General features: G+C 34.7%; 1 protein-coding gene across 2 annotated transcripts in view; it reads left to right on the top strand.

Moving 5' to 3' along the window:
* The window catches only part of LOC110093295 (serine/threonine-protein phosphatase 6 regulatory subunit 3), a 31,294-nt gene that overhangs the window by 7,273 nt on the left and 962 nt on the right, over window positions 1–23,059 (top strand). For both annotated transcript variants that reach the window (XM_020818130.2, XM_020818132.2), the window contains exons 11-18: window positions 10,991–11,088; window positions 14,019–14,122; window positions 14,231–14,396; window positions 14,498–14,620; window positions 15,136–15,218; window positions 18,888–19,029; window positions 22,438–22,467; window positions 22,856–22,926. In XM_020818130.2, coding sequence (XP_020673789.1) covers window positions 10,991–11,088; window positions 14,019–14,122; window positions 14,231–14,396; window positions 14,498–14,620; window positions 15,136–15,218; window positions 18,888–19,029; window positions 22,438–22,467; window positions 22,856–22,926 — 817 coding nt within the window. The remainder of the gene's footprint in view (window positions 1–10,990; window positions 11,089–14,018; window positions 14,123–14,230; window positions 14,397–14,497; window positions 14,621–15,135; window positions 15,219–18,887; window positions 19,030–22,437; window positions 22,468–22,855; window positions 22,927–23,059) is intronic.

Below are 23,059 nucleotides of genomic sequence, written 5' to 3' on the forward strand. Positions count from 1 at the left end.
CGACGATCTCCGCCTATGTCCTTGGTAACATAGAAAGATAAATGTAGCCACTATTAAAGATTAGCATAAATATTTTTAATCTTTCTTTTCTCTTATATAATTACTTCCATTTTTTTCTCTTTCTTCCCTTATGCAATAAATTTTTATTTACTTATTCCCGCTAATCTCATAACTCATAAAATGAGAAGAAAAAAATGGACATATAAAATTCAATGTACACACATATTTGTGTGTGTGTGTATATATATTAAATACATGTTTACCTCTTGATAGATTCAAGCTCACTTCTGGTCAAATTGATTTGATCTTCAAACTCAACTCTCATTCTTATTGATGGGTTTGCATTATTAGTCCATATTATAGAATGATGGAGATGCAAATGAAGATTTCTATCAGAAGTATTGTTTGATGAAAAAAATAGAGGGTATCTTTGAGCATTGTTTAAAATTGCGCAATATGAGGAGCGTCTTAGTGCAATTTTGGCAAAAAATGCCTTGAGTATTTTTTTTGGGTGAGGCGTGCACCGTAGTTTGGTTGAGACGTGCGTTAAGGTGCACTTTGCCTCACTTGTGTGAGACATATGCCTCATTTTATTTATTTATTTTTATTAAAACTTACATAAACCCTAAACTAAAATCACAAACAAATCACGCCTTCAAGCACTCCTTAGCCGCAACAATTCTCCATTGAATGTCTTAACTCCAACTCGCCATCTCAACCTGTGTGTGCTGCAACCACTATCACTTTAGTTGCTATCGGGGTTCACCTGGGAGCAGAACACCATCGCTGTCGCCAATAAATTTTTTTTCTTCCTAAGTATTCTTCAACACTTTCAAAATTTGTTCTTTAAAATTTTTACTCTATTTTTTTTTGTTTGTACTTGTAACCCTCATATCATTTAATAAAATAGATTTTGAAATCTTTACTCAATTTAAATTACATTTTGTTTTAATTTTTTAAACCCTAGTTTTGTTTGAAACTCTAAAATTTTTTAACTCTTTTTTTTTTTGTAAAAATAATAGCATTAGGCCAATATAACCCTATTGTTTTTTTACCCTAATTTTTTTTGGTAACCCTAATGTTATTAGGTCAATGTAACTCTAATGTTATTTAATTTACATTTTGTTTGAAATTTTTTTTTTCTGGAAACCCTAGTTTTTCGGAATTCTGATTTTTTTTTGTTTGAAAACTTTTTGTTCTCAACTTATTGTAGGGTTTTGTAGGGGATGGTTAGGAGCAAAGATAAAATCACGTCTGGTCATAGGAACTAGGTAACACAGAAACATATCAGTCAAGTTGATTTAGGAAGTGACAACAATACATATGTATTTTTGAAATATAAGTATTGTGAGAATGTGGTGAAGAGTGGTGTAACTGGGATGAAAGAGCACCTATCTGGATCTTATAAGAATGTGACATAATGTGCCAAAGTGTTTGATACAGTGAAAATGGAGATCAAATCATACATGAATAAGACAATAATGTCAAGCACTTGTCACAAAAATATTTTGATAATATAATTGATGTTGGCTCATGCTGTGGAAGTGAGGTTAATGGCCAAGACTCATTATTCTCATTGCAACCCATGTCCAATGGGGTTGCAAGGGGTCCCATGACCATTGCTTGATGAACATGTTAGATGAAAAATAAAAAGATAGGCCTTTTGCATCATAGAAGCTTACCCCAGAGACTGCTAAGGAGGCATGAAGGAGGCACGAATATGATATGCATGGATATAGGGAGATTTTTTATGAGAATGCCGTTCAACGTTGCAACCATACCTGCTTACTATAACATGATCCGTTCATTTGGAGCTTATGGGCAAGGGTTGAAACTTTCATCCACGTATGAATTGAAGACATAGTTTTTGAAGGAGGAGTTGATAAACATTGAGAAAGTTATTGAAGAAATCAATTAGACTTGGAGGCAAACAAGGGTGACTATCATGTCTAATGGATGATAAAATATAAAGAATATAAACTTAATAAATATACTGAACAATAATCATTACAATGCAGTTTTCATGAATTCCATTGAGACATTTGATAAGGTAAAGATGCAAAGTTTCTTTTTGAAGTACTTAGATGTTGTTATTAATGAGATTGGAGAGCACTTGGTGGTTCAAATGACAAATAATATTAGTGTTTATATGACTGCAAGTGCAAAACTTAAAAAAAAAAAGAGGAAGCACTTATATTAGACTCCTTGTGCCACACATTGCATAAACTTAATTTTTGAAAACCTTGGTAAGTTGCCACAACGTAAGAATGTATTGACAAAAAAAAAAAGATAACTAAATTTATATATAATAATATTAGGTTTTGACACTTGGGAGAGTTAAAAAAAGAAATAACGAGGTCTGCATCGATAAGTTTTGCCACTGCCTATTTGACTTTGCTGAGCATGTTCGAGGTGAGGTAGCCTTTGAAGGCTATTTTTGCTTCATCACAGTACCTGAGTTATGCTTGGGCAACAAAATTTGAGGGACAAGAAGTTATGAAGAGTGTGGTTTATGCTATTATAACCAGTAGTCTCTTGTGCAGGTTCTAAGGATGATAGATGTTGAGAAGAATCTTACCATGAGTTTCATACATAATACCATGGATGAAGTAAATGGGCTAATTGCCCACAACATAAGAGGAGAAGAGGACACTACAAAGAAATTTGAGATATTATTGGTGAAAGGTGGGAGCTACAACTTCATTGTCACTTACATGTAGCAGACTATTATTTGAGTCAGTTTCAATATGTAGAGAATAAATCGACAAATTATGAGAAAAAATTAGGATTATGTTATTGTATGGATAAGCTTATAACTAATTCATCTGAGGGTGCAAATGCTGGTACACATTTGATACCTTTCAAGAACAAGGAGGGCTTTTTTAGACAGTAGAAGAAAGACAATTTCAAAATAATATCAAGGTAATTTGATTTCTTTCTTTATGTTGAATAAAAATTTATATATCAAAATGATATATTCTATTTACTATACTCATTTACTTAAAACCTTAGTTTAGTAATGGTTACAATTTGGTGACGACCTTCTAAAACAATAACGATTCATTATTAAGATTTTGGGATTAATATGCTCTTTGTTTGGATGTGAACGCAATTGGAGCATGCACAATCATGTGCACACAAAGAGAAAAAACCGTCACACACCCTAATGTGAATCCCTTGGTGTACGTCATGTACATTAAGAGACTCAAGGACATAAATTTGAAGAAGAAATGATTGAGTAATGACGAGGCTCTTTGACTTGTGAATATATGATATTAGATGACAACTGGTTTGTGAATGATTAAGTGGAGGTGACATCATCTGAATTATAAGAAGATTTGAACATTGATTTCTTTGATGGTGATATAAATAAAGCATATGCTTCCAACACAAGCCAACTGTAAAGAATTAAAAAGAAAATGTATCTAAAAGAAATTTTTTTCAAGATTTTTTGATTTGGAGTATTACTTTCATTTTTATGTTGATTACAAATGTTTAGGGAAGATGATCATGACTAAAATAGATGAAGAAGCATATTATTAGGCATTGGAGTGTATAGGTGAGGAAGCAGGGGAGAGAGTAATTCAGTACGATGATATTTCAAGTGAAGTCCTCAGTGATTACAATGCAGATGACTTCTGAGTTGTTGCCATATTATTTCAACTTTCATTAGGATTTAAATGTGGATGAGTAGAGAACGAGGAAAGAGGAAATTTGGAATTAAACTTGATGTTCTATTATATTTTTATATAATTTATATATTTTATGTTATTTTTCTCTTATGATGTTTGAATTTCATTTCTATTTTACGCAATTTATCACTTGCGAGATTACATCTTGTGCAATTTGTTGTTTTATATGCATGCACATTTCATAGTTCAATAGAAAGTTAATACATCATCATTTAACGTATTATTTAGTTATCATGCAAAAAATTACTTTTAACATTTATTTTTTACTTTACATAATTTTTTATGGATTTTGAGACTTGTGTTTTACGCCTCGCCCCATATACTGTAAATGCCTCAATATCTAATTGCACAATTTTAAGCATTGGCCTTGACTGCTTATTGATTAGTGAATATTGTGACAAATGAAGAAAAATTTAATAAAAACTAGTTTCCCATTACAAACTAGCTTTCATTTGAAAGAGTGTCATGGAACATAGAAGATGAGTACGAGATATTGATGGTTACATTAATGAGTATTTTGAGAGGAATGATTCCTCTAAAGAACATAATTATTGATATTGATAATTATATTAGATGAATTTGGACTAGCAGTTATTGAGGAAAAACTGTGTTTTGATGGAATTTGTTGAACTTGTAAAATTGAGAGTAGAAGTGCTTTGTAAGCTTGGGAGAAGTAGAGTAGACAATAGTTGCGTATGGTTTGGCTTGTGAGTTGAGTCACCATTGAGAATTATTTGATGGATTCAACTTAACTATATTTAACTCCAAATGAAGTTTCAAAAGGGATAAGTATCAACAATAATGATATTATGCGGTTATTGTATAGTTATCAAATTGAAGATTATGATGCTTCCTTTACTTGCTGATTAGTTGGCATATTGGTACACGATTTCTCTATACCAAGCTTCCATTGCTCTTCACTTCACAAGATACTAGTATTGTATTCATAACCCAACTTTGAAAGAAATTTTGCATTAATTTCTTAGCTTTCATTTTAGTGCAAGCTCTTGCACCATGTTTTCTTCAACACGAGCCATTTGCTTGTACCTTCTTTATTGTTCCTTTGGAGCATCTTTTTTCTCGAAACTCATTATTCACTATTGTTGAGGGATTGTGGTGCACACATGTCAACCAATCTTGATAGGATTTGTTAACATACGAATTAAGGGCTCTAACTATTTGATCGGTCATATTATGATTCGATTGCAATTTTTATGCCTTCTCTTCCAACCTAGTGTCGGTTCCTATTGGGGATTTTTATCCTTTTTTATTAAATATCTTTGATTATTTTCATTATAAGCCTTTTGAATGATTCCACAAATACTTGTTATGCAATAAAATTTAAAGTAGTTTTCTTTTTCTAATTTTATATTTTTTCTACATGGTTTCATAGTTAGGTTAGGGTGTCTATCTTCATATATTTGTATTTTTTCCTCCCTTCTTATTAAGATTGTTTTCTCTCTTCATTATGGATGATTTGATTGACTTCCTTTCCACGAAGTCAAACATCATAATTGATGAAAATTAGACTAAAAGAGAATTCCAAGGGCTACAAGACTAATATCGTTTGAATGAGAGAAATTATTTGAAGTTGTCTTAAATTTTGATGACCATTTTGGAATTAAAGGAAACGATCCATCTTATTGATCTTCCTCTGGAGATTAAAGACCTAAATTTGTACTTTGGAATGAAGCGAATTCCATGATAAGGATGGTTGTGATTACTTGAAATAAGTGAGCCATATATGCTCCTTTCTGGTGGAAAAGACAAAGTATGGGATGGTATTATATAAATACATTCAAAAGTAAAGGATGCTCCCCTAATCTATTTGATCAAAAATGAGATTCCAACAACCAACCAAAGTAACATTCTTGTTATTGATTACTTATATGCAATGAGGGTTTATTTGCTTGAAGTGGATTATTATCAAGATTTAAGATGACATATTACGATTATGAGATAATTCTCATGCAATTTGTAGAAAATTAAATGGTGTTTTTGTTCCTTGCAAGATTCAATAATAATTTCAACCAAGTTTGTGTGTAAATCTTAAGTAGAGAAAACATACTATTATTAAATGACATTTTTTTTTCTCATATGAGTCGAAGAAGGAAAAGAGGTGGTAATGCTCCATTCTTTGTATCATCTGCCTTGACAACCACAAAATATTTGAGTACGAAACTTATTGTTATACACTCTTTTCTTAAAAAAGGACAAAAGCTTTCTTCCAAACACTATAATGCAATTACTGCACGAAGAAATGATGCATTAAAGAAAATGCTAGAAACTCCACAGAATGCCCTCAAGCTATGATGTAAATATAGAATGTCACCAAAAAGGCCAACGCTTATGAAATCGGAACGCTCTATAAAAAATGGCAAACTCATATGCTTCTCAACTCCGTGGAAAAATAATATGGATTATGCTTTCTAGCTCAAAATGCTTTTGCTTTTAACTCTTATGTTTTCAGTGCCTTAAATAATTCCTCTATTACCCATATTCTAGATTTAAGAGCTATTGATTATATGACCAACATTGCCAACTTTTTTCAGACCTACAAATCTTGTCCTTGCAATAGAAAAATAAAGTTAGTTGGTGTTCCAGTAGCTATTGCAAATTATGAAAAATTTTTAATTTCCTCCACATTATTGCCAATAATGTTGTTGATGTAGGGGTGCAAATGAGCTGAGTCGGCTTGAACTCAACTCATTAACGAGCTCGCGAGTTGAGCTTATCAAGTTTTGAGCTCAAACTCATCGACTTTTGAGCATAATTTTGAGTTCGAGTTCAATCCAGATTAAGACCGACTTGATTACTCATTGAATGGCTCGAGTGCGGAAGCGGGGGCGGGCTCAGACATAGAATCAGGGGGAGGCGCTCGAAAGCGGAACGGGGGGGGGGGGGGGGGGGGGGGAGGGGGTATTGGCGCGGAGGGGGGGGGGGGGGGGGGGGTGGTGGTGGTGAAGGTGGGGGCTTGGACAGGCTCAAACACGAAAGGTAGAATTGCAAGGCTGCCTGCGAATGCAAAATCGGTACGCTTGCGAGCTGGTATCCACTGTTGCGAGGCGAGCTCGACTCGAGTTTGAGCTTGGGATTTGGTTCCAAGTCGAGCTCAAGTTAGGCATGACTTGAGTTCAACTCGACTCGTTTGCACCCCTAAGTGGATGTTTATCATCTCATAGTAAATTTTTTATCAATCTATAAAATCATTACAAACCACAACTGCAAATTAGCATTTTTTGCTAATTATTGTGCATTTCATGACCTCATTGTGGGATTACGATGGATAAGCTACATAAAAGGATGGATTATATTTTCTTTAAGATGAAATCACTGATCATGTTTCTTTATTTTCAATCTCAATACAGAAGCATTTAGGAATATGATTATAGGTTAGGTCATCCCTCTTCCAAAACCTACATTTTATTTTTCCTTCTCCATGGTATCTCTTTCAAAACCATATAATATATGTTTCATTTTTTTAATGTAAACCTCATTGTGAGATTTGTGAAATTGCCAAATTTCAATAAATGATTATAGTCCTTTACTAATTTTGTAATTTTTTACTTTGATATTTATCAACCTTCCAAGATCATCAATATTTTTAGAGCGATAGTATTTTTTGTCCAATTGTTGCTAGTACCAATTTTGGTTGACAACCAATGAGAGAAGAATTTTGATAGTGTTAAGCTTTGCAACAGGAGCAAAAGTTTCTTGATAGTCTATCCTATATAATTCTGTGAATCCTCTAGCTACCAACCAAGCTTTTAGTCTTTCAACTAATCCATCTGCTTTATACTTTATAGTGAAAATCCACTTGCACCCCACGGGCCTTTTCCAAGCTTTCAAATTTGTAATAGTCTATATTCCATTCTTCTCAAGGGCATCAATCTCCTCTTGTAATTCCTTCTTCCACTCTAAATTTTGTAATGCCTCTTCTATTGTGCTAGGAACTTGAATCTTATCAAAAGTAGTAAATGCTCTGTAAAATGACGATGACCCTTGATAAGTAACATAATTCTCAATTGGATGAATTGTACAACTCCTAACATCCGTCCTCAATGCATTCAATATGATATAGTCATCAATGTTAGAAATTGACACAACTCCAGCCTTATTTGTACCTTTGTTTTCTTTAGGTGGACTTGAAATTGAGTCAATATCTTGGCCACATGCTGGTTGTGATCTATGCTCTAGCTCATGTCTTTTCCTCATAATGTAGAATTGAAAATTCTCATTAGCAAGTTGTGGAGCCACAGATTGATCAGGCATGGGAGAAGAAACATTTGTGGGTTGGACTAATGACTGAACATGCACGAGCGTGGACAAGTTTTGTGTACAGTCTTTGGGAAAAAGCATGGGTTGAGAAGAACTTGGTGGCTCTGAGTGGGCAAAGAGCACAGACTCAAGAAAGAACTCCCAAACTTGATGTTCATTCATGCTCTCCCTCTGAACATAAGATTTGGGATAGAAAGACAAATGTTCAAATAAAGAGACATCCATAGTGGTGTAAAATATTTTGTTGGTTGGAGAATAACATTTGTAACATTTTTTAGTTAGGGAGTACCCTTAAAAAATACACTTATTGGCCCTAGGATCAAATTTGCTACAGTGTTTAGGATACGCATGAACAAATGCCGTGCAACCAAATACCTTGAGTGGTAAATCAAATGAAACTACACGGGTGCGAGGAAAATTTGTCAGAAGAAGTTGAAGTGGAGATTGAAAGTTAAGGACCCTAGATGACATATATTGATCAAATAGGTAGCTGTGAGAATGGCCTGCCCCCATAAATAATTACGAACATTAGAGGAAAACATAAGACACCGTGCAACCTTCAAGAGATGTCTATTTTTGCATTCAACCACCCCATTTTGTTGAGGGGTATCAAAATAAGAATTTATATGGATAATGTCATGGTTATGGAGGTAGGTATTGTGACTACTTGTGAAGTATGCACTAACATTGTCTAACTTGAGTACCTGAATTCTAGAGTTGAATTAATTTTGAACTATATGATCGAATGTTTGAAAAATTAGCCTGACCTCGAACTTTTTTTTAATAAGGAAAATCCAAGTTACTCTTGTATGATCTCAACAAATGTCACAAACAATCGAGTGCCAGAAATATTTTTTATCCTTGAGGAACCCCACACATCACTATGGATCAAAGAAAAGGTAATTGATGGTTTGTATGGAACATGGAGGACATAGATGAGATACAACTCTTTAGTAAGTTGGATGGAACCTATTCCAACAATTTTAGAATTTGAAACATCATCAATATTGATGGATGAGTGATTACCGCTTGGCTTGTAATTTTGGAGAAGGGCAGCATCTCCTGTCATATGATCAGAAGCACCAGTATCAACTATCCATGACCTTGTTTCTCTTCTATGAATAGAGAAGACAATATGTGAATTTGTTTGAGCAATAAAACCTATTTCACTAATGCTACCATTATCAACTTTATTAAAGAGTTTATGCAGCAAATCTATCTACTATTTGCCAAATCGGCTAGGCTAAGGAACAACTCCCTCAGAGTTGGAAGCCACATGTGCTTTGCTGTCTCTATCAAATCGTGGCTTTGATTTCCAATCAACTAGTTTGCCATGGAGTTTCCAACAATTCTCCTTGTAATGACCTGGCTTCTTACAGTAATCACATCATGGACTTTCTTGTTTCCAACAATGTCCACCATTGTTTTTAGATGATTGGGCAACAAGGGCAGATGCATCCAACGTTGATGCGGGTTGTTCTTTAGATCCCATCATCACTCATGCTTAATATCAGAAAAGCCTCCTTAAGATTGGGTAGCGGTTTAGTGCCCATGATTCGACCTCGAATATCATCCAACTCCCTGTTTAGTCCTAAGAAGAACTTGAACAATCTTTTTTTTTTTTCCCTATAATTTGTTTGTGCATTTTTGCATCTTCTAGACATGCCCATGAGTTAATTTCGAATAAATCAAGTTGTTGCCAATACCATGTGTGTATTGTAATACTGAGTAAGAGACTGCTTTACTTGGCGGAAGTCATGAAGTATTGATTCAACTTGAAACAACTCTTATGTATTTTTAGAGTTGGAGTAAGTCTCTTTGGCTGCAGTCCTAAATTGCAAGAAATTTTCACCTGTCATTGTTCATGGAATTGATAAGTCATGACATGGTCATGTTATTTTCAATCTTCCACTTTCTAAAACTTTGATATGTAGTCTCTGGCATGGCTATCTACCCTGAGATACTTGTCATTTCCCTTATTGCAAATAAATAGCAACACAAATTGTGACCGTTGCAAATAATTATGGACATTTAATTTGTCATGTGATGAAAATAGGAGAAGAATTATTGCCACCATGGTTTGGAATTTCTAAATTGCTTCTTGATTATGTTGTTATACTGCCATTTGTTTCTGATGAGGTCATTCCGTATCGCGAAGAAGAAGACGAGGGTGAAGAGTGAATATGGTTGTTGGAAATATAGAAGAAGGTTGGGACGGACACTGACCAGAGATAATTAGCCTTAGAAACAGAGAAAAGACGGCAAAAAAAAAAAAAAACTGTTAGAGAGAGGCGGCCTGAAAGGATTAGGGTTCAGAGAGCTAGCTCGGATACCATGAAGAATTTCTTAATTCATTATTCTTTTTGCTAAAATTTTGTACTAAATGTGCATATATATACTAAAAAAATATCTGAAATAGGAAATAATTACCTAACTTAATTATTTCCTAAAATTTAGAAAATATAATCATAGGAGAATAATTCTTTTCTAAAAATTAGGAGATAGAATCACAGGAGAAGATCACAATCAATATATCCTTTTATACCTAAACATGCTTTCCTAAAATAATTCTCTAATTAGGAAACAAAATCATAGGATAGGATCACAATCAATATTTACTAAAATAAATTTATTAACTTTGACTTTCTAATATTCAACACATGCCACCTTAAATTCACAGGCCTTCATGCTATTCAGAGAGATTGGGCTGTATTATTCAATAGGATTGTCCATAGCCACTAGTGGACCAGTTAGTCCATGACAGGCCTTTTGTAATGGATTTCACTTAGAAATCAGTATCTTCCTTCTTGTTCTAATGTTCTGTGGTTTTGAGGTTTACTGTTGATTGTGTTGTGAGCTGTAAGGCAGGCAAAGATCCAAAAGATGCCTGCTTTTTTTTTGGGGGAGGCCTGTTTTTTTTTTTTTTGGGGGGGGGGGGTTTAGGGGTGTGGAATTTCTCTTTTGTTATGTTTTTTACTTTTTTTTTACCATATACTTATGACTATTGATTTCTCTTGAAGGTGATTTATTGAAGTTACTAGATGTTTCTGCTTCAGAAGTTGTTTTGACAACTACCTATGGAAGTTTAGAACCTCCCCTTGGTAAACACCGTTTGAAGGTATCACTTTATCGGAGAATTACTTGCATTGTTTTATTTCGTCCTAGAGAAATTGGATATTAATGCATGTACACCGTTGATACAGTCGGAGATATGTCTCGTGCTTTCTTTCTTTAGATATTTTTGTTACGTTATGTATAATAGAACTTCGAATTTTCATTAGTGTTATTCTCTACAATGATGGCTCAAATTTGTAGTTTAAAGTTGCCATTTCACCTAAAATTTTCCCTGTAGACTTCCAGCAAAAAGTGCATACCAGAACTCGTCAGCTTAACTTTTTTTTTATTATGATGCATTTAGTTTTTGCGCTGGAAACTTAAAATGCATCTTGTAAATGCATTAAAATGAACATCTACCGTTTTCCTAGGTCACTTGCATTTTGAACATGGCTAAAAATTATTTTGTTTTAATTTTTATAACAATTTCATAATTTCTTATGAAAAACCCAAAAATGTGTTGGTAACACACATGAAATACATGTGCAAAATCAAAAGGTAATATGGTTATTAAAATAATAAATTATGAGTAGGGTCGACTAAAAGGCGCTAGAGAGAGGATTTGCAAGTTACTATGATAAATTTATTAGCTCAATGATTATATTACCATGTGATTTATTAGAAATATTTAACACAACAATTTCTACTATTACATATTTTATATTTTTGTGAGAAACAATCAGTTATCATTAAAATTGAAAACTAATGCATGACTAAATATGAATGCAATAAGAGTTTGCACGTTTTTAATAAGTGCAAATAATAATTAAGACTATTAGCCTCTAAATGATAATAGAAAACAGAGGGGTAGTTACACTTAGGCCAAACCACATGATAAGAACTTGAATTACCAAAGTAATTTAGAAATTCAATAGAGATTCAATAAGATCTCTAAGTTAACAACGAAATCAGTAACATAGAAAGTCAAACTCAAATCCTACGTTTACTAAGGGAGGGCAGAGAGCGAGGCACAACTCCTTGATATTGAATCACCACCTACAAGATTAGTGAATTAAGAAAATAAATAAATAGGGGAAGAAGTTCACCCTTGTTGTTGTCCGGAAACAAGTTGCCACTTAATGTAGCCTAGTTGTTCTTCAATCGCTTCGGAGAGTGTGAAGATGATGAGATCCAAATATTCTTCGACGGAATTGTCGACTTCCGGGTTGATATCGAAGAAGGTTGACCGGAGGATGTCGACGTTTCCTTGCTCGTTGTAAACGAATATGGAGTCAAGATCGGAATCGGCCATTCATAGGTTTAGAAGGGTTGAAGTGTTGAAGACGATCGTCGTTGCTTCCCTTGAAGACTCCTTTTGAGAGAAAGGAGTTTCTCTCACTAATTGAAGTGGAGATTATGGTGGGAAGTGGCCGGCCTAAAGGAGGAGGCTTAGGGAAATCTTAAGTTCAGATTTTGGGTGGAGTAAGGGTTGAATTTGAGAGGGGGTTTTGGAGGGAGAAGCTGTAATTAATTCCCAAATCAAAGTCCCTTGAGTTGGAAAGAAATTAAGGGGGATATGAGAGAGGGAAGGTGGTGGTGGGGTTAGAGTAGGAGTAGGGATTTAATTCCAAAATTAAAAATATGCTTTTGGAAGGAATTAAGGAGGTGAGGGCCTTGGGGAATTCGGCCAAGAGGGAGGGAAGGTGGTTTGAATTATTTCCGAGAATATAGGGTGGCTTTAGGAAATAATTCCAATGAGGAATTATATGGGGCCGGCGACATAGGTAGAGGGAGGAGGGAGTTATGGAGGCATTCAATGCTTTCTTAAATTAGTAAATTAAATTTGGAATGAGAGATTTCACCTCAATTTAATTTAAAATTCAAATAGGCTATGATTTGGAAAGTTTCATAAAATAGGATTTATAATTTAGGTTTGGGAATCTGGTGGTGGGGCTTGGTGAACGGTGGATTAGGGGAAGAACAAAGGAGGTAAAATTTGAATCTCAAAATTTGATAAACTAACCATGAATCCAGACTCTTCAAATGTTGGTGGGTGATCTGATTCCCTCTCGAAGGGGTCTCTCTAATCTCTCTCAAGCTCTCACAAGAACTAAAAACACGGGGAAAAATTCATCATTCATTCATTAACTTCAAAAGAGAACATAAGGGCTATATATAGCCTCATACAAAGGACGAAAATAAATGACGACATTGCCCTTTGGGCTTACACATAACCACCCTTAAGTAAGGGGTAAAAAGGGTAAAACAACTAAAGCAAAAAAAAAAAAACAAATACATATAATGACTTAAAAATATATCGGCGCGATCGTGGCCATAGCAGCGGCCACGCCTCTTATATATTTTCCAAGCTCCGATGTTCCCATAAAAAACATTATGAATTTTATTCTTTTTTTAAATGTTATTGGCCAAACTTTAAAGTAAAGTTAGATGATTTTTAGAGTACTTCATCCGAAATTTTTTCCTGATTCTTAGTCGTAAGGAATGTTTGTTCTTATTTTTTGAACCAATATACTTTGAGAACATATTTATTTGTGCTCCAGTGTTAATGCTTAAATTTATTTTATATTGCATACAACGTGGAGGCAAAATTCTATAAGCTTTCTTTATCATTTGTAAACAAACAAAAAATTGCTATTTATGATTTTCTTCCGTACTTTTGAGCCAACTTTTGAACCGTACATTTAGGCATATTAAAACATTCTTTCTTTTACAAGCATGCATTGTTATTTACTTTTAGAGAACTTGAGTACTTACTGTCTGTGTTTATGATGATTTGTTCACCTTTTTTGAGTAACTGTAGTCCTAGTTGTTGTCAAGTAGCCTGTTTATCTTTCTTTTGGTAAGTGCACTTTTACTCTGTTTATATATGGAACTTGTACATTATTCATTGATTCCATGGCATGTTTTTATTATCCCGAGATTGCATATAATTTATAGATAATATTTTCAGCTTTACGTGTCTTCCTCTTCCAGATTGTGGAGTTCATCTCTGTTTTGTTGACAATTAGTAATGAAGCTTCCGAGGAGGAGTTGATTCATCTAGGGGCCATAAAAAAAGTTCTAGATTTGTTTTTTGAGTAAGTGGCTTGACTATTTTCTAGTTGGGGAAGGGGGTTGGAGTAGGAGAAAGTTGATCATTATTTATTTTTTTAATATGGTTTTTTAACATTTTTCGTATCATTTAGGTATCCTTACAATAACTTTTTACATCACCAAGTGGAGAATATCGTAGGGTCATGCTTAGAGAGCAAAAAAACTTTACTGGTTGACCATATTCTCAATGATTGCGAAATTGTTGCCAAAATTCTTGAAGCAGAAAAGCAGCATATCCTACAAACTGATTCTAATAAGGTAGCCTCTGATTGGTACTTTTCTGTACCCCATGAAACAAATAATAATATAAAATTTTATATCCGGTTGATATTCTTGTATTGACAATCTTTATGTTGAAGCCAACCATATCGGCAGAGGGAAGATCACCTCCAAGAGTTGGCAATATTGGGCACTTGTCGCGGATGGCTAACAAGCTTGAGCAGGCAGCAAATTCAAGTGTTATAATACAGACACATCTGCAGGTTAACCTCCATATCAAGCTCAGGTTCTTGAATTGATTTTCTTAGAGAGGCATTGGGTTAACCTTGAATTTTGTAATATGCAAAGTTTAAATTCATTTCTACTTTGTTCGTTTCTTGAATCTAGGACAGAAACTTCATATGCTTGGCCCAAGTTGTTTCTTGACTCTTTCTGAAAAATATTTTCAACACATCTGGTATCAGATATTATGCTTTCAATCTAATCAAGATGTAGAACTCATATCTTTGTTGGAGTATAGTGTTGTCACTTTGTCCAGTTCCTGTTTCTATACTTGTATTTTTTTTTTCCTCCACATATCGTCATTAGAATTTGACTCTTAATAAGACAATGTAGAAAAATGTTTTCGGTAGCCGACCCTATTTAGTGAGATAAAAGCTTAATGTTGTTGTTGCACAACTGCGTCATTAACTAATGATCTTTAGGCTACTGTTTCTTGCTTATGAACATTTCTGATTATTGATTAGCTCGATTTCATAAAGGCGGCCATGTTTTTCAGGAAAACAGTGAATGGATTGATTGGCACACCAACGTCCTAGTCAAGCGCAATGCCATTGAAAATGTTTACAATTGGGCTTGTGGGTATGAATTTGATTTTCTTTGCTGCGGAACTGATTGAACTATTTGATATTTTAGTGATTTCCTTGTCATTTTTGACGGCTATTTATTATTATTATTATTTTTTTGAAAATGGACGGAAATATTGAGTTGCTTCTGTTTTGTATGAAAATGGACCACCATGTATTCCGAGAATTGTTCAAGATTTGCTGATTTGGTGTTGCTAAAGATACCAAAAAGTGTTCTTATTTTTAACAGATGGAGCATGCACATATTTTGCTACCCGGACCATGGGCAACTGAGGGAAAATTTTAGCTTGTCTCTTTTGTACTTCAATGGTTTATATTGAATGTTTTAATGACAACAAAATCTCCTTGATGGAAAGCTTTTGTTGGGTGCATATTACCATTAGCAGTTATTTTAAGTGTGCCAACTTCCTGAGATTTTCTATTGTTGGATTTTGCATGTATAATTGTGCTATGTTTTCCTTGCCAACCTTCAAGCGGAATCCTTTTCCTTTTCCATGAAATATATTTTTGAAGGGAAAAATGCCCAAAATCGACCCTCGTATGTGGCCAAGTTTGGTCTCAATGATCACATTTCTCTCATTTCGTTCCTCAACTATACAAAATTAATCCCAAATGGTTCATCATGAACTAAATTGGATCCATTTTGTTTAGTCAAGGGACTAAATTAAGATAATTTTTTATCACAATCTCCAACAATATCTACATGAGGGATTATTTGAGATAACTTTTGTATAATTGAGAGACTAAATTAGAGAATTTTATATTTTTGGATTAAATTGGCCACATGAATAATCTGTGAATTATTTTGAAAATTTTCCTTTTATTTTTAGAACCATGAGTGATCAAGAATATCTTTGGGTAATAATCCTTTGATTTTAGAAATATTTGAATTTTGTGCATTCCAAAATGATCCTTTTGTTTTCATCAGTTTGTGTATTCTTAGGCATCTTGAGAATTGTGCATGTATGGAGAAACTATAATCACTGGTTTATAGAAAGTTGAAACATGTTGGACTCCGATGAATCGAATTGATGATATATCTAATTTTTAAGCTAGCAGGTTTTCTATAATGTTGCATCATTTATTTTCTAAAGCCTAACATTATTTGAGAAATAAATAGTTTTGCCTTCTTAATCCTTTCTTCATCTTGCCCATTTTAAATGCACGCCTTTTAACAATGAAGAAACATTGTTACTAAGATTCACCTGCAATATCTTCAAAATTTTCTCATGTTTCTTCATTAGCTGATGCAGTTTGCAAAGTTGTTAATATGTTTTTCAGTTTTATGTTCTTTTTGACATAGTTTATACTCCTAAAACATGCCTTGAATATCTTGACTTTAAGGGCATAATATAAAATAGTAGTTGAGTAATGTGATCTTGATCTGAACGCTTCAAAAGTATTACATGCCATTGAAGTTAATTTCTGCAATAGCTATATTCATTGAATAATGTTATATTCCCCAAACAAATCTACACCTAAAATAGGTTTTCTTGATTTACAGGCATCACATTAGCATGTATGGAACATTTTTTACATTTTATACCAGTATGCTAATTTTCATTAGCAATGGACAGGAATCAGTATAATACCAAAATTTTGGAATATTTTATTTGGGAGTAGGGGTGATGCAGGACTACATGCATAAGTAGGAAACTTGCACAATATATTTTGAGATCAAATTCAGATTCCGTTAGTAGTGATTAAAACAACAAAGTAAAACTAATGAACGGTCACTTTCGTTTAGGCCAAACTACACAAAATGCTAAGCGGAATCAAAACACGTAGGAAAATCAAAGTAGTGCATGCGGGGTAGTTTCCAACATAATCCTTGTTTAACAACGAGATCTAAAAGCAAAGAAGTAACAAATCGTACGAATACTAGTGGATGGCAACAAGTCGACACAATCTCTTGCTTATACAATTTCTCACGATGAAAGTAGAATTTGAGAGTAATGATTCAGTGAAGAGGATCACCTTCTCGGAGAAACGACGCTATACCTTTTCGCTATTTCTTCTTCCCTCGCCTTGATCACAATGAGTAGCAAATGGTAGATGACCTTCTCTTTGATTCCAACGATGTTGAAAATATGATCTCCTTGGTACCGTCCCAAATGATGGAAAAATTGAGAAGTTTTCTCTAGCAAGGAGATAGGAGAGAAGCTTCAAGCCATTTCCCAATAACCTGAAAATTATTTCAGGTTTTCCTTCTAAAAACCTGAGAAGGAAATCTCAGGTTCATATAATAGGAATTGAGAATTGGAGCCAAGAGTTGCAGTAGCAAATACACGTGCATAGGAGGGAGGGAGAAATGGTGGGGAGGAGATATGTGAAGTAACGGGAATCGGGTATGGAGAAGCTGGGCCGGCAATGTAGAGGAGATAGGGAAATTCTCTCCAAAAACCGTGAGAATGGTTTTCAGAAAGAATTAAAGAGGTTCCTGGGTGTTTGAAATTCAGCAAAGAGGGAGTAAAGAGGATTTATGTTATTTCCAAAGGAGGCATTTAGCTTTTGGAAATAATTCCAACGGAAGTCTTGATGGAGCCGGCGGCATGCATGGCAGAGGAGGATTTTGGTGCAGGTAATTAAGGTGTCTTAATTAGGATTTGATTTAAGAAAGGCTTATTTGGAATCCACTTGTATTTGAATTTCAAATTAAGCCCAAAACAAATACTTTCCTAAAATAGACGAATTATTTTAGTAAATATTTTGAATTCAAATTCAATGGGAATTTGAAATTCAAAATTATCCAAAATAATTTTCAGTCAATTAAGAAACTCAAGGGGAGAAAAGGCAGTGGGGGCCGGAGATGGGCGGGGCCGGTCGGCGGCTAGGGAATTGGTGCCGGCGGCCTATAGGAGCTCGGGTAAGGGGTTGGCCGTGGGTATGGTGTGGGGATGAAATGGCTCGAGTGGGTGGAGAAACCGGCGGCAAGGCGAAGTGGGGTGAAGGGGTTTCGGCAAAAACAAAAGGGAAGAAAAGAAGACAAAAATAAACCACGAACCCGGCCGTCTCCAAAGTTGGTGGGTGATGCGCCAATCTCCCTCTCCAAGGGATCTCTCCAAAACTCTCCAAGAATTCTCAAGGCTCTCAAAATCACAAGTGCAGGAAGAAATCTCAATAATCATTCATTAACCATCAAAAGTACAAGGAGGCTATAAATAGCCCATTACAATGTCATAAAATAAAAGACTAAAATACCCTCGAGGGGCTACAAGACTCAATCCCTCAAGCAAGGGTAAAAAGGGAAAAGTGCAAAAAAATAAAAATACATCAAAATAAAATGATCATACTAAAATCAGAAATACATCGGGTAAATCGTGGCCGTAGATCTACGGCCACGTCGACGGTAGACTTTCCAACTGATGTCCCCATCAAGGGGGTTGGCATTCTTCGTATCTTTGTTTTATCTTACACTTCTTTGGTGAAATAAAATTCAAACATGTCCTTCCTGTTTTATGTTGAAGATTTAGCTACAGTATTTATACTATTTTATTTTGTAAATGCCATATTTTCATTATCCTTTCTTTTAGATGTTTTTGTATCACTTGAAGTTACACTGACTGTTTCTATTGTTTTGGAATCACGTTGTGCTTTCTTCATTGCCATGATAATATCATTGTATATCCATCATTAATCATTGTTTTTTGATATGTTCTAAAAGGCGCCCAACTTCATTACAAGATCGAGCTAGGGATAGTGATGATGAAGACTTCCGAGATAGAGATTATGATGTTGCAGCACTTGCTAGTAATTTGAGTCAGGCCTTTCGATACAATATATATGGCACTGATGATATTGAAGAGGTATGCATGATGAGGTTTCGTGACTTTTTATGCATCTCTTTTTTTTCTCTTTCGCTCGATTTATGACTATTCTTTTGACCGTGCCAAAAACATTTATTTATTTTATTAGCTGTAACATATTTCTTCTATGACATAAGTTAGTTGATTATATCCATCATTGTTTTAGTCGAACATGACAACTTACATTTTGCTAATCAAAGCATTACGTCCTTTAATATACTCTACTATATCTAATTTGGGTTATTTGTAGATCAGGGCATTTTTGGGTTATTTAGAAGCTTCATTTCTTTTAGAGCTTTGATTTTCTCTTTGAATGGGTACATTGTAAAATAGGTCCTTGTTGTGAGCTGACAAAATAATTGGTCATTGTGTTAAAAATACACTGATCTTGTTATTTTACTTCATTTTCAAGTAGGTTGTTGGTGAGCAAATGACCTTAATCATAATCACTGTTTAAGATCTCAGTGCATAGAGGTTGTTGGTGAACATTCATGGGGTTAACCGTAGTTCTGGGTTTGTCTCATGTGTCTCTGAATGCTGTGGAGTGATTTATGTTTTGCAGGCATCTCCTTGTATGTGAATGAATATTGATTATGTCGTTGTTGTTGTTGGGTGTTGATGATGACACTGTTTTGAGAAGCATGTTGCATGCTCAGAGCGTTAGGGAAGGGCTAGAACTTCTGGTGCCTCTTAAGTTGCCAGTGAGCAAAAGGCAACCTTGACGGCATGCCAAAGTTTTATTGCGACATTGTAAGGTATGTAAGACTGGCCTGTTTGAAAGTTTTGTCAAAAAACAGGGGGGGCTATAGAAAGCTATGTTTAGGCAGATTGATGCAAGCAAACTAGAAAGAAAAGTCAGATAAGGAGAACAATGGGCAACACTATAACCAAACTCGATTCAAATAGTAGCAATCATCTAAAACACAAAACCAATGGACAAATTGAGAATTGAAATCAAACGAAACAAAAGAAAAATAAAAAAAAAAACGCTATCCTCAGAACAACCGACAGAATGGTTTTCTCACATACATCGAAATGTAGGTTAAGTATGTGCTTAGGGCTAGCAAACCGATGGTCCACCACAGCAAGAAGGTCCAAATGTCCAACCAAACTCCTCCGGCAAATGCTCCCAAATCAGCCAACCAACAACACTAGGACGCTCAAGAAGAAAGATACAAGTGGGGTGGAACTTGCGTAGAGAAGAAGAGGTAAGAAGCCCAGACGAAGTAGAGAAGAGAAAGAAGTGGAACAAGCTCTCAAGCTTTTCCAAGAAGAAGAGAAAACCCTCAAGTTTTAGAGACTTTGCTCAATAATTTTCAACAACCATTTCCTTCTAAATCATCTTCTATATATAGGCAAGAGAGGGGAACTAAACAGCCATAGAACCTCCAACTAAACCAATTAGATTTAGGGAAATGAAAGGCCAACAGCCACAAAATAACAGCTCCCAAGCCGGTCCAGGAAACAGGGCAAAAAGGCCACTGAAGACCTAGCTGGAAGCCACGGGAAACCCAGCCAGCAGGGATCCCGAACAGCCAGCACAGAGAACGAACCGCAGGCACAGGAAAAAACAGCCAAGGCCACGGGAACAGCAAAAGCCCAAGAGAAACCGAGGAGACAAGGAGGAAGCTGAGAGGCAGCATGGGGAAGAGAGAGGGACAAGTTCCACCATAATGAGCTTACATTAATCTCAAATAAATGAGCTAAACTTCAGCTCATTATGAGCTAACCAAGAGCTCAAAATTAATGAGCTAGCACTTTTGAAAATATAGCTCAACACCAAAGCAACGACCACCTCCCAACATCAACACCAGCTAAAAACCGAGAACCATAAGTTCAACCCGAGAACCAGCAGCAGCCCAAGGGACCCAGACAAGCTAGCAAACCAAGGTCTACCAAAGCCCAAGCACAACCTATCATGATCATTGGATGCCTTCCATCATTGGATAGCTAAAAAAATGTAAAACCAAATGAAAGACTAATGTTCAATGTTTGATAATAAAAATACAAAAATTATGCATGCATCACAGATTGTTTGGTTATTTTATTGAGATTTTAATGGTGTTGATTTATATGCGGGAAGTTAAATGAAGGGAGCTTTTGGATGTTTGCAGCTCAGTTCAAAATTGTAAGGCAATATTTGCAATTTACTATTTTGATTTATTAAACTTTATGCTACATGAAAATGGAAATTGTGAAGTTAAGCATTGCAGAACTGGAGTTCCAAGTACCATAAAATTCTTTTGCACGCTTTACCCTAAAAAGTATCTTGGGATGTTTTAATAAGGCCCATTTGTTCCTTAGAACTAAAGCATTTAAATAAAGTTTTGAAATAGCTAGAAGCACATCAAATGCAGGTTAGTTATATGGTTGAAGGTTTGATGTTCACATTCATAGAGCCATGATTTCTTTCTATCTGAAATCTTTATACTTAATGGCTAAGTTAAGGTGCCAATGTTAAATGTTAAGTTTCTGCTTTAATCATATCAATTGTCTATGGTTTTTTTCTTTTTTTATTTTAATAAACTATGAGCTAGAGGTGCGATCCTTTCTTGTTTGCAGAAATAATACCTGGCGCAAAATTAGATTGACTGAATGTGGAAATTATCTTTAACTGCTTCATGTTTGGTGTTCTAAAGTTATAGGCAAAATATAGTGATTTTCATTGGCATGTTAGTTTGAATTGCATTAATCCTTATAAGGGGAAGAATTTCACTGACTCGGTATCTTTGACAACCTGAGATAATGTTGGCTGCTAACATGCTGTTATCTTATCATTTTTTATAATTTTTTGAATATTTTAACCTTTGTTGATGACATCTCTATCTGCATTTTACCATCATTTTCTTATGAGGTGTTTTTCTAATGTTGTTTAAAGTTTAATATATAGCTTAAACAAATAATAATAATAATAATAATAATAATAATAATATATTTTTTCCCTGAAATTTTATTTGCTTGGTTGCATATTTCTTTATCTACCCGTTCATTACAATGTATTCTAGCATAGTTGATCACTCTGTTGTTGCATATCATTGTGGGTCTAGATTGTTATTTATTCAGCATGGAACAAATTGTTTTCTAAACAATAAAATGTAATTTGTATTTATGAGAAGGATGTATTATATTTTAGATCGAGCTTCATATAGGTTTCATCCAATTTTACCATGTGATTACTTTTGGGTATGATGTGTATGAAAGCGAATGTTATCTTTGGTGAATTTTTACATTTGTGTTTCATGGGCAGTATTTCCTTGAGCAGTTTCAACCCACCTCTCATGAACAAATTGGTAGATTTTTTTAGTTCTTTTTCAACCGCTGATTTTTTTTTTTGGTTGAAGCACGTTTATGCGAACTGGTGCTTTAATCTGTTGACTAAATTTGCTACTTCATATGTATTTTGTGCAGACTCATGGATCAGTTGAACGTGACGACGAGGTGTGTTTATGGCTTTCGGGAAATGATTTTATTTCCTTTCATCTGCTTATTTCTTACAATTTAGGCTTCGTTTGGGATGGCTTTTTAACTGCTTCTTAAAGCAGCTTTGGAGTACAAAAATTTTAACTTTTGTACTAAAAAATTATTTTAAGAAGCAATAATAAAGCCGCCCCAAACGAAGCCTTAACATCGATTTATTTTCAATACATGATTGAGATTCAATGGTCGTATATATTTAGTAAGGCTTATGCGATGTGCACTGGAAGTAGAGGAAGTAGAATCAGTGGCACAAATGATGGCCTTCATCTTTTATTGACGCAGTTATTTTCTTTCTTTTTTCTTTAAAGTGGACTGACTAGTAAAAGCTTCAAATTGATTTATGCTGCAGGACGTTTACTTTGATGATGAATCTGCAGAAGTTGTAATCTCATCCCTGCGTTTAGGGGATGATCAGGATAGGTACTATCTGCTTGATCTATTCAATATATAGTATCTTAAGTATAGACGTCTAGCTTCTTGTTTCATTCTACTTGCCAAGCAGAACTGTATCCAGTCTCATCTATAGCTGTTGCCCCCTGACTGTATTTCTTAC

This window comes from Dendrobium catenatum, unplaced genomic scaffold (assembly GCF_001605985.2).
Source record: "Dendrobium catenatum unplaced genomic scaffold, ASM160598v2 fragScaff_scaffold_743, whole genome shotgun sequence".
Taxonomy (NCBI): Eukaryota; Viridiplantae; Streptophyta; class Magnoliopsida; order Asparagales; family Orchidaceae; genus Dendrobium; species Dendrobium catenatum.